This window comes from Micromys minutus, assembly GCF_963924665.1.
Source record: "Micromys minutus genome assembly, chromosome: 26".
Lineage (NCBI taxonomy): Eukaryota > Metazoa > Chordata > Mammalia > Rodentia > Muridae > Micromys > Micromys minutus.
In genome coordinates, this window is record NC_137961.1 from 5,499,998 (window position 1) to 5,513,399 (window position 13,402).

Here is a 13,402-nt window from a genome sequence, read left to right on the forward strand (position 1 = left end):
CAAGCTCTTCAGTCCATTTAGGGTTAGGTGTATGTATATGAATTCAAGGCTGACCACTTGGTGGTACTGGATAACCATTTAGGGGACTCTCCTTAGGGAGAATGATTCTCCTACATTCAGCATTTCTTTTTTGCCTGTAGTGCTCTATCGATGGCTGAGGCCCCATGATATTTTCCCCTTCTATGGTGATATGTCTGTTGCTATTCAGAGGTTTATTAGATCATTTCACATGCATACACACATGTGCACATATTCATGTACACACAGAATTTGTACTTGGCTCATATTTGTACTGGCTGGTTTTGTGTCAAGTTGACACAAGCTGGAGTTATCACAGAGAAAGGAGCCTCAGTTGAGGAAATGCCTCCATGAGATCCAGCTGTAAGGCATTTTCTCAACTAGTGATCAAAGGGGGAGGGCCCCGCCCATTGTGGGTGGAGCCATCCCTTGCCCAGCCCATTGTGGGTGGTGCCATCCCTGGCCCAGCCCATTGTGGGTGGTGCCATCCCTGGCCCAGCCCATTGTGGGTGTTGCCATCCCTGAGCTGGTGGACCTGGGTTCTATAAGAAAGCAGGCTGAGCAAGCCAGGGGAAGCAAGGCAGTAAGTGACATCCCTCCATGGCCTCTGCATCAGCTCCTGCTTCCTGACCTGCTTGAGTTCCAGTCCTGACTTCCTGTGGTGATGAACAGTGATATGGAAGTGTAAGCTGGATAAACCCTTTCCTCCCCAACTTGCTTCTTGTTCCTTGTTTATGCAGGAATAGAAACCCTGACTAAGACAATATTCATGTCCTTACTTTCTGCCTTGTTCCCCCTTTCATTGGCCTTTTCCTTCCTGTAAACAACCCTACTGTTCCTTATACATGTGCAAACACACACACACACATGCACTTACATACTAAAATCTGCATATGAGAGAGATGTGATATTTGTCTTTCTTCCTTCTGATTTCTCTAGTTCCCTACTGTAGTGTTCTTTTTTTAGACTTCTTATGATTAACTATACGGGGATTATTTGTTTCTTGGGTTTTTTAATCTTCTTTCCAGACTGAAATTTTCCTTTCAGTATTCTCTAGAGTTGACTTGGTGGACATAAATGCTTTCGGTCTGTTTTATATCATGATTTTCCACCTATTGATTGTGTCTTAAGACCAGTTAGACCATTGTTAGTTTCCTGTCAGATATGAGTGTTATTGTTAATATGGTCATTGTAGTTCATGGGAGGGAACTACATGTAGCTTGGTGGGACAATTGGTTGATTCTCTTCCTCCCTTGAGAGGCACGACGCCTTCTAGAACCATGACAGATAATTCTAAGAGAGGAGGCTTACAGTTCAGGTCTAGCTTGGTCTCTCAATTTTTATGAAGTCACGGAGTCTTCAGCAATGACCTATCTTCAGTCTCTGGAAGGTTATAAACCAAGGGTAACAGCAATAACATATAATGTTTGAACTCTCTGAACAACAATTTGAAAGGGTTTTTTTCTCATAACTGGCACTAGAGTTTTGCTAGTCTGTAATTCTTGGAGGAACATAGTCAAGCCAGGTGGGAAATTTTTACTTATATATGTATGTATATATACACCAACATATATTTTATATAGAATCTTAGGTAGATGATGATTTCTTAAGACTTTTCAGACATTGTTACTGATGTCTTTCTTTCCTTCCTCTCTTCTCCACACTTTATTGCTCTACCAATTTTCTTGTTGATAATCATCGGGACTGCTGTGACTAGAATTTTAGCAAATATATGTGTACAATTCTTCCTGTGGTGTGGGTACTTGATGTCCATCAGGTTCTACTTAAGAATGCTATATGTAGAAATACTTGTACTTTTATTGAATTTTTGTAGTGAGTAGACTAACTTTGTGCATTTCCACAACTGTGCTTAAGTGTTCTTTCTTTCTCCATCTGCTTCCTCATGTTGTTCTTTGATATCTTGGTGATATCTATTCTTACCAATAAGGTATAATCTCATTGTAGCTTCAATTTGTGTTTACTGGCTAACTATGTTGAACGCATGTTTATTTATTTGTCATTTGAATTTTAAATTTTATTTATTATTCTGTATGTATGATGTATGTTTGGGCATTTACTTGCACATGATGTGCAAGTGGAGGTCAGAAGACAACTTTCAGGAAATGGTTCTCTCTTTCCATTATGTGTTCCAGGGATCAAACTTGGGTGGTTATATTTATGCAATGAAAATTTTTTGCTGAGATATCTTGCTGATCCTGTATTTCTTCTGTTGAGAAGTAGCTGTTCAGTTTTCTTTCTTTCTTTTTGGCTTTTTATACAGATTTATCTATTAAATTCTCATTTCACAAACCCTCTATACAGTAAGTTTACATCCAATAGACAAAAGACACAAACTGCCCTTCTATATGAGGTAAAATGACCTACACAAACCCTTAAAATATTCATATCTACCTATTGCCTTTTAAATCCACCTGGACCTAGTTCTGCTTTCTCCAGCTCCATCTTGCTTCTCCTCTTCAATCTTTGTTCCTCTTCTGTTTTCCTACCTTTCTCTGCCTACCTCCCCACTGTCCAATCATATATTGACTTAACCTAAATCTACATATCACCCTTTTGTTTATACAAAAAAAAAAAAAACCTTTACCTTTAAATGTTAACTGTGTACAACATTTACCACTTTAAAAAAATCTATATGACTATGTTTTCTCAAAGTTAATTAGCTTGGGTAGGCTATAAAACTAAATTGGTTTTCAACTCCATCAGAAATATAAGAATGACCAAATATCTAAAAACATAGGAAGCCTAACATGGTTTCCAGAGCTGAGACAGGTTGTAGAGACAAATCTCCACTAGCACAGTCCCCTGTTAGCGACATGTGAGAGTAAGGCTTCTGCCTTCTGGCCCAGGATCACTGACAGACCTTTGAAATGCAGAAATCTTGAAGGACCGATAATTTTGGCTCAGCAAAGATTATCCAGCCCTTAACTAGTGTTGTTTAATCAACTAAAAACAGTGTATAAACCTTAAGTCTGTATCAAAGAATTTTATAGCACTGTAAAGATTATAACTTTAACTTAGTTTCAATTAGAAAGATTCCTGCCAGTAAAGATAGGACTTTAGCTTAGTTACCAAAAGATTATGGCTGTAAAATTCAATCGGGCTAATTCCTCCCTGTAAGATCATGACCATTTCTAAATTCTTCATAAAAACAACCTTACAGTAAGGGAGTCCAGCAACAACTCTTTATTGGCTTCTTCAAGCGGAATATATTATGGGTATTGAAAATTTAGAAGGGGGGAGGGGAATGAGGAAGCTGGACAGGCCTCAAGAGGGAAAGCCACCTGACCGTTGTTGTTGTAGTCTGTGATGTCTGGAATCAGGCCCGTTCAGCATTCTGATGACAAGCTTCACCATAGTTGTATATTCTGAAATAGATATAAAACTCAACAGAAAACATTTTCGTATCGAGATATATTTTGCTTGATTCTCTTGAATTTAGTTTTTCAGGTAGTCTACCACTATCAAATCTAATCCATAGAACTCTGGAAGACACACAGAGCAGAATCACACTTTTTAAAAACACAAAAACAAAACTTTTCTCCCAAAATAGCATTTCCCTTAGTTGGTAACTAGAATATCTTGTATCTTTTATTCTTTTCCAGAGAAATAATATAAACACAAAACTCATCATCATACCCATTTTGAAACAGTATAAGCAATTAAGATACTCACAAACCCTCACTAGCCGGTATCTGCGGAGCCATATGGCCTTAGCAGGACAATTCACAAAACGATCTTACTAGCACTTGCAAATCAAATAGTAAGCAATTTGTAAAACTAGAACCTTAGTCTAAAGTATTTTCGTCTGTCCAGCTCTCAATCTGGAGCATCAGATCTTTATTTATTAATACCTTCCCTAATATATGTCTGTCTGGTGGACACTCTGTCTGGTGGACAGACTTCTTAGTTCCAAACCGTGGGTGAAAATTCCCATGTGATTTGGGTAAACCGTAATCTCTTCTAACTAAAACAAGCTTGACTTGATCCTTAATTCTGTATACCATCTTTAAAACAAACACATCTCTAATTTTGAACCAGCTCTTAATACATTGACTAAACGATTCTGTAAAACCAGAACATCTCTCTTTCTCTGTGTTCATGGTCATCTGCCTTTTCACCACAGGACACCTACAGCCTGTCTGTCAGCAGAGGCGCCTCTGTTTCTTTTGCTTAAGGTTCCCACGCTTGAGACAATCATGTGACTCAACATGGCACCAGCCTCCTCTTACTTAGAAAATAAAAACTTTCAAACTAACTCTTAGGCTGATAGCCGTAACCTTTTAGTGGATCCTTGTGTAACATGTTAGTTGGTCCCCTGGTGCAGTAAATAATAAAAAGGAAGGCTTATCTCTTTATCGGCCCCATGGTTGGTCTCACTCCCCTGGTGCCACTTTACTATGGAACCAAACTCTGTCGAATTACCGCCCCAAGGTTTTCTTTCTTCTACCACCCGACACAAACATTACTCCAAGGTTCGATAGCTTTTTATACAGGTTTATATATTAAATTCTCAATCCACAAACCCTTTATACAATAGGATTACATCCAATAGACAAAGACACAAACTCCCTTCTATATGAGATAAAATGGTCTACAGAAACCCTTAAAATATTCATATCTACCAATTAAGTCCACCTGGATCTAGGTCTGCTTTCTCCAGCTCCATCTGGTTTCTCCTCTTTAATCTCTCTCAATTTCTTTGTAATTGTCGATTGGAAGTTTGTGTGTGTGTGTGTGTTTGTAAGCTGTCTGTTCCCTTGGCTTATTGTTTCTTTTACTATGCACAAGTTTTTAAGTTTATGCAGTATCATTGGTCATTTCTTACAATTCATGCCTGAACTGGTGCAGCGCTTTTCAGAAAGTCCATGCCTGTGTCTTGGAGTATCTGCTGGGGTCCCACCCCAACATTCAAGTATTGAAGTGGGACAGTGTCCAATGAAGGCCAAAGGCTGATGACCTCTGGCCTTGTAACTCTCATATGCTGTTCACACACACACACTTTGCTGGGCCTGACCACCTGCTTCATCAATTTTACAAGTGCGCATACATATGCACATACATACTTATATACATACACATATATACTTTTTCTCTCAGCCTTTTTATACTTTCTTAGACCAAATTCCTTTATAAAATTACCTCATAGATAAATGTTACACAAAGGAGGAGTTACAGAAGGATTTTATAGCAATTTCAAAGCAGTGTTTCGTTCTATAAGCTCACTATAAGTTCAAAGCAACAGTTTCACATGGCCTTGCTTTATCATAGTGCACACCTGTGGCTTTATCCTTGAACATGACCTAGATGAATTTTTTTTTCTTGATCACAAATCTATCTGAAGCCTATTTCTCTTCTTATTGCAGTTTATGAAAGCTCATTGTATTCTTATGTAGTCTTTACTTAGTCTTCTGTGAAGAGAGGGCACATTCTATTCTTGATTCTGACATTACATCTTTCTGGCAAAACAACTAAAACCATCTCCTTCAACTTTGAATTCAACTAGGAATGCTATAAAGTAGTTCATCTAAACAGTAAATCATGAAAGTCCATCTTCATGTTGATCTGCAGGAAATTTCCCCAATAGGATGGGCTAATGCCTAAGAATTATTAGGCTATGTAATAGTGGCAGGAAAGGCATATCGGCGGCAAGAAGGAATCCTGGGATGGGGTCTTTGGGGCCGTCTCTCTCCAGAGTGCATCTCTTACAGACATGCAAAACAGTGGAAACTTACTCTCTTGTCAGAACCTTTCCTAGATGGGTTCTGTGGAGATTCAGAGTTTGAAGTCCTACATTTAGCTCTTTGGTTTAGTGTTAGTTAAGTCAGTAAAGTGCTTGCTTTGCATACCTAAAGACCTGAGCTCAATTCCCCAGAACCTACTAGAAGATAGATTAGATAGATATACCGAGAGAGACAGGGAGGGAAGGAGGGAGGGAGGGAGACAGAAAGACAGACAGATTTTTTTTTTTTTTTTAAAGCTAGACCTGGTGGGTAAACCCAGCACTTGAAGGGCTGAAACAGAAGTTGCCCATTAGGTCTCATCACAGCCTCATGGGGAACAGAACATGAACAAAATCCATGAGGAAACTTCTTCAGTATCATTGTTAATTAACCTGTTTTATAAGGTGAAACATGATTGTTTAGTTGACTGGACTGTATCAGAACTTTTGCCTCAGAAGAACCCTGTAGGATGAAGGATAAAGTCAGAGAATGGTCTCTCTGTACTTAGATTGCTGTGTTTGTTTTGATAGATAAAAGTGTAACTATGTAGTTGGTGGTCTGTTCCATCAGACTCAGCAAAACAATTATACCCGTAGAAACTTTAGATGGGAAGTAAGTTGTTAAAGCGGCTGACTTACTAACAGCGCCTTGCAGCAGCACATGCCTCTGGTATGTACCAGGGGAGGTGGGCAGTATGGGCAAAACCTGAATGAAATCCAGGTTCTGTTTGTTAAAGTCACAACCAGACATCAGCATCTAAAAGAGATGTATAATACCATTGGGTTTTTTGTTATAGACTTGTCCAGAAATATCCCAGGGATACACCACTTGGATATCTTGAATAATTTCCTAAACCTGTGAGTTTGACAGCAGGCTTTTTGGAACGTGGGTTGTTAAGGTACAAAAGGACACATTACTGCTGTGAGAAGTACGCTTCCAGAAAGAGTTAGCAGTTCATAATTTGTAGATGCAGTGCTGCCACCCCCAGTTTGGTCTCGGTGTTTAAGAAGATGGCTAATTTCTCAGCTCTGAACTGACTCTGCTGTGCTGAGACAAGCCAGCGTCTTGTCCTGTACCTCCTTCTTCACATACTTTAACTAATTGGTTAAGACCCTCATAATGTATATGACCTTGTAAAGCCTTTTTTTTTCTATTTTGAAAAAAATCTAGGTATTTTAATTTTTATGTACAAGTTTCTATACTACTTACTGTTTTTTTTTTATATCCTGTGACATAATAACACTACAAGTTAAATATACTATCTCTTATAAGAATTTGGGACTTGAGGGTGGTGGTTAGACATTGTTTGTCCCTTCTTTGTAAAGTTTCAGTGACAAAGAAAAGTTCTGCTTTTACCAAAGCTCACTCTGGGGACCAATACATTTATTTATAAGGCTCTCAACATAGTGAGGAGTCACTGACAGAAGTATACAGAGAACAGTCTCCCTGGAAAGTCCCTGGTGTTAATGGTGACTTTCCTAATACTGCATAGGTGCAGCCCCCTTTCCTCAGCCTTACATTCTAATCGATGTGTATGAGAGGGTTCTGTCCACATGCATGTTTATGTGCTCGTCTAATCAGTTTAGATTACTGAAGTACTGTATAGTACTCACATCCTTTCTTACCTCGTCTCTTCTGCAGCATGGTCCCTAACCCTCTCAGTGACCACCGTGGATAGGAACTGGAAAGCTCAGCATGCTGTAGAGAATGTCTGTAAAATGATATACTTTCATTTGAGACTCTTTTCTAAGAAAAAAATAAACCTTAGGCCATGTAATGATTTTGTGTGTGCAAATGTTGGTTCCTGCTTTCTGTGTGCTGTTAAGAAAGTATTTATTGTACTGTACAATCTTCTCAGGGAGAATGAATATTTTTCTCTTTTTAATCTTTCTATTCATTTAGATTTAATAAGAAACCAAAGAGAGGAATACAGTACCTCCAAGAACAAGGGATGCTTGGCACCACCCCTGAAGATCTAGCTCAGTTCTTACATCAAGAAGAAAGATTAGACTCTGTAAGAATGCCGTTTCATTTCATTCTAACCCTTTCTACAGTTTATATGTATATTTAAAACAGTTAACTTGTAGCTTCAGACCAGAATTTGTGTAACCATATAGTCAAAACTTATAGTTCTTAGGATTTTCTGCTTTGTAAATGGTTATTTTGCAAATGGGACATGCCAGTGAATATTAATTTCTATCCTTTTTTTTTTCCCCATTAGACTCAGGTGGGTGAGTTCCTGGGAGATAATGATAAATTCAATAAAGAAGTCATGTATGCGTATGTAGACCAACATGACTTTTCAGGAAAAGACTTTGTTTCAGCTCTTCGTCTGTTTCTGGAAGGATTCCGACTTCCAGGAGAAGCTCAGAAAATTGATCGATTAATGGAAAAATTTGCTGCAAGATATCTAGAGTGTAACCAAGGGTTAGTAAGATTTGAGTATGTCTTGATTATTGTCAGTTGTGTTCATGATAGTCAGAATTACCCCCTTCTTTAAGATGGCTTGTTATCTACTATTTGGAAGTGTTAACACACTCATCTGTGAGTGTACTAATGATAGCATGTTCATCATGAGGGAGAACATTACAGTTGGTGTGTGAAATGATGTTTATATGAAACAAAGCTTATAGTGCCACACATTTACTTTTTCCAGACAAACCCTTTTTGCCAGTGCAGACACTGCTTACGTTTTGGCCTACTCAATTATCATGTTGACCACAGACCTTCACAGTCCACAGGTATGTTTTCTTCTACACCAAGTTTTACAGTAAGTACTGAAAACAGTCTTTTGAGTCTATTAAGTACTAGCTAAAATTTAAATTTATGTGGCTAAGCCAATTTCCAGAATTAAAATTGTATCTGTTATTAATAATAATAAGACTTATGAGTATTTGTAAATTATTTGTCAGTCTCTTGATTGTCAGTTATACAAAGCTTAAAACACATTTTAACCTAAAGAGATGTTTCAGGTCTTCTGAATATTCTTTAAATGGAAAGTACTATATACAGTCTGTGTTTTTAAAACGACATTTAAAGTTTGAACAGCAGTGAGATGATATTGTTCGCCTAGATTAGAATTGCACCATCCCTCAGCTACTGATGGCCAGCCTGTTGTGTAGACTCAGGTACATCCCAGGCAATGGTGCACATCTCAGTTCTGTTTCATTTCCTTTGTTTCTCAGTGTGTGTCTCTTAGAGTCACTCTAGCATAAACTGCCATCCCAGCTGAACACTGAACAAGCATCTCAGCTACAGACGTGTAAGGAATCCAGACCAGTGCAGGCTTCACAATTACGATGTCTTTAGTATTTTTAAAGAACTGTCACTTGATTTCTGATGCCTACTTTAAAATGTTGCATTTGAAGTTTGGGCTTCTTTTTGCTTGACTTCTAAAAAGCACATTTTGGTATTATGAGTTACCTATAAGAATTTTTTGGCTGTTGACTGGGTGTAATGGTGCACATCTTCTACCACAGCATTCAGGAGCAGAGGCAGGTGAATCTCATGAGTTCATAGCCAGCCTGGTCTACAGAACCCAGGCAGGGCTACAAGAGACCTTGTCAAGAAAAGACAAGATTTCTTAGATGTTTATCGGTCTTGAATATATGCTAAATTATGTGTTTAACTGTTTTAAGGGGACAGTTAAATCATTTGCAGTTTGCTGTGAATTAAACAGGATTATTTTTATGTGTTTTGAAATATTCAAGGTAAGATTAATATGAAAAGTATACAGCATTATATATGAAGTCCTACCTACCTTAAATTCTATAGTTAAATGAACTTAATTGGCTTAGTGTAGGATCTTAAGAACGTTTTAATAATTTATATTTGATTTTGGTAGTTTCTTGATAATACAGTTAGAACAGCTCACCTTCAGGTTTTTATTATCTGTCTTAATTCCTCCCCCTGACCCCACCGCCATGTTTTTGTAAAGCATCCCACAACTATGTACTTAGCTATCTTTCCTTCAGAGTTTATGCTTGGTTTCTCATCTGATTTTTTTTTTAAGTTTGAACCATATAATAATAACCTAAAGTAGATAGATACACTTCATATTACAAGATGTAATAACAAATGTTTCTTTAAAAAAGCATTTGGCTTATTGGGTTTTAGAAACAAGCAGCAGCATATAAAACTATACCATGTCCTATTGAATGTATTTTTAAATGTATATTTTAATTCTTTAAAATTTTTTCATTAGTCCTCAAAAATTAAACATTTAATTTCTTAACAGAATCTGGAAACGTGGTGATTCAGAGGTTAAGAGGGCATACTGCTCTTGTAGAGGATCCGAGCTGATTCCAAGAGCCTCTGTCAGGCAGCACACAGTCCCTATAACTCCAGGTCCAGGGAATTCAGTACCTCTTCTGGCCTCCATGGACATCTGCTCTTAGATGCACATCCCCACACGTGAGGCACAGGCATACACATGCAATTAAAAAATAACAATCTCTAAAAAGGTCTTGACTCTACATTTAAGGTAGATCATCTTGAAAACAGTGTCTTGTCTTCAGGACAAGAGCTGTTTTCCATGAAATGTATTTGGGGCCTGGTCAGATGGCTCCACAGCAGACTACTAACAGAGATACTGTGTTGATGCTCAACCTGTATCTGTGGAATAGCTTGTGAGTTCTGTGAAGTCACATATTCTTTTATTTATTTTTTATTTTTTACAGTTCAAAAAATTTTCCTTTATTTAAACACATTTACAGCATGCAAGTTAACTTAAAATTTTATGTTGTTTTCCCAAACTGATTATGTTTAAATGTAACCTTAAACACTGAAAATAAACCATATTCCACAGGTAGACTTAGACTCTCTTCTGTTACCTCAAATCAACTGAGAGTTGCAACTAAATTCAGTTATGCATAGTAGTTTCCTTAAATTAGGCAAATAATTTAATTGATATGAATTGTAACTAGCATGTTGTTAAGAAAACACATTGTTAGTTTTTTTAATCTTAAATGTTTCTTTTCTATTTATAATTTCAAACTTTCATAAAGTATACTAAGAATTTCATAAATTTCTTTTCAGTGAACTGAACTGCTCCTTTTTTGCTATGATAGGTCATTAAACATAGCATTCACTCAAAATGGACATTTTTAATCATCTAGAATATTGAAAATATTTTAATTTGCGGTATCTTCTTTTTTGTGACTGGATATATTAATGTTCCTCTGAGTTGTATTGGTATTTGGTTCAGAAGAGAAACTTATAAGAAGTCACATATTCTATTACAAATTAAACTCATAGCCCTGGTCCCAACTGATTTGTAATTAAGAAACATAGATTCTAAACAAATAACATTATTTGTGAAGGATATGGGCAAATGTAAAAACTTCAAAACCAGTTTCTCATTATAAGTTGTCTACAAAGTTCAAATATACATGATATTTACCATATTCCTTTTGGTGCTAATTTACCTGAATATTTATGGTAACTCCCTTCCATATATAGAATAAATCAATAATTTTTTAAAAATCTGAGTATATTTACATATTTTTATAGTAACAACCAGCCTTCACATGGCTAATACTGAAGACTAAGAACAGCTTAACTGAAACATATGGGGAAAAATTCAAGATTAGTATGTTTTGTACAAGATTTCAAGAGAAGAAAAGTAGACTTATTTTACATTGCTTCCAGACCCACCATGGTAGCAGTGTGCAGTGCAGTATGTTGTGAGTGGCTAACCCAGTGTTTACTCACTTCATATGTTTCATTTTTAGACTTCAGAACACACAAAGTCTCTTAAAAAGATATTCTAATTCTTAAAAATGAGTGAAATTTTTATGTTAATTTTTAGGAGTGATAATGGTTTTTCATATCTAGGTTAAAAACAAAATGACGAAAGAACAGTATATTAAAATGAATCGTGGTATCAATGACAGTAAAGATCTTCCTGAAGAGTATCTATCAGCCATTTATAATGAAATAGCTGGGAAAAAAATATCAATGAAAGAAACAAAAGAACTAACAATCCCTACAAAGTCAACTAAACAGAGTAAGTACCAGATTAATGAGGTCTGATTGTTCAGGGGGGACATGGTTGTCTGGTTTGGTTTCTTTGGGTTTTGTGGGTGTCTGTTTAAGATTAGGCCGCCCATTTTTCTCAAGATGACATGGAAACTTTTTGTCTCACATTTTAAAAAACAGTGAGGTATGTGCTTAAGGGTTTTTTGTTTTGTTTGCTTGCTTTTTGCTTAATTTAAAATAAAAAATAATCCATCTAAAACTGTTAAAATGGTGACTGATTAAAAACTAAGTAATTTACATATGTTAAGAGTGTTTAAATATTAACTTGTCCACTTAGCAGTTTATTTCAGCAGGGATTTGGAAATTAAATTGCTTAGAGGACACTGAAGAGACAGCATTAAACATATTAATTAAACCCTTACATTTAAGCGTTTTCTGATTTGATTACATTTTTTTCTAGATTATAGCATCCCCATATCTTTTTTTTTTTTTTTTTTTTCTGTTCTCATTTGATATATGATGGTTGAAGTCAGTGAGAAACCAGATATGGGGGGAAAGGTGGTGATTTGCTGAGTGTCAGGGCCATTGTTTTTTGTTTTGCTAACTCGGCACAAATGCCATCATCTTTACCTCTGCTCTCTTCTCCTGTCCCACATTTGGTTGGCTTCCTTGACAGTTTCATTTTCAGTTTTTCTGCTCTCTGAGATTTTTTTTTTTACAGGTTTTACTTATTCCTGACAAGTAAAATATTCCACCACCACCACCTCAAGGTGCAGTTCATTCTTTTAAAGTGAAAATTTGGTGAGCTGTATCTCACTGTTAGCACTCAGCACGAGCAGAGCATTATTTAAGCACATCAATCAGTCAGTGAACAAGATGAGTAATTCTGTTGGCATTTAGTTTATTCAGTGTTGTGCTACATCACCTCTGGCTAACATTAAAACCCTGCACTAGAGAAGAGCTTAGAACACATAGGCACAGGGGAAAGTTTCCTGAGCAGAACACCAATGGCTTGTTCTCTAAGAGCAGGAATCGTCAAATGGGACCTCATGAAATTGCAAAGCTTCTGTAAGGCAAAGGACACTGTCAAAAGGACAAAACAGCAACCAACAGATTGGGGAAAGATCTTTACCAATCCTACATCTGATAGAGGGCTAGTATCCAGTATATACAGAGAACTCAAGAAGTTAGACTCTGGAGAATCAAATAATCCTATTAAAAATGGGGTACAGAGCTAAACAAAGAATTCTCAACTGAGGAATACCGAATGGCCAAGAAGCACCTAAAGAAATGTTCAACATCCCTAATCGACTCTGTTTCTCTGGGTTTAGCTGTTTTGTATATTTTGCATACTTGGATTCAAATAACATGTAATCATTCCTGTTTGGAGTCTTAGGTCTATTGTTAATTAGTATTAATTGCTGGCATTTACTTAAGTGTCAACTTAAAGAGCTTTCTATTTTTAAATGGTAATATTTGTTATTTCAGATGTAGCAAGTGAAAAACAAAGACGACTTCTGTATAATTTAGAAATGGAACAGATGGCCAAGACAGCCAAAGCACTCATGGAAGCTGTGAGCCATGTTCAGGCACCTTTTACAAGTGCAACACACTTGGAGCACGTGAGACCTATGTTTAAGGTTAGAATTATTGTAATTTTGCTA

The 13,402-nt window shown here is 36.8% G+C and overlaps 1 protein-coding gene across 1 annotated transcript in view; it reads left to right on the top strand.

The window, feature by feature from the left end:
* Positions 1-13,402, top strand: part of ARFGEF1 (ARF guanine nucleotide exchange factor 1) — a 92,268-nt gene that overhangs the window by 42,174 nt on the left and 36,692 nt on the right. Inside the window, exons 15-19 of the mRNA XM_080938652.1 lie at positions 7,662-7,773; positions 7,981-8,186; positions 8,416-8,500; positions 11,595-11,766; positions 13,227-13,378. Of these exons, the coding sequence (XP_080794778.1) occupies positions 7,662-7,773; positions 7,981-8,186; positions 8,416-8,500; positions 11,595-11,766; positions 13,227-13,378 (727 nt within the window). The remainder of the gene's footprint in view (positions 1-7,661; positions 7,774-7,980; positions 8,187-8,415; positions 8,501-11,594; positions 11,767-13,226; positions 13,379-13,402) is intronic.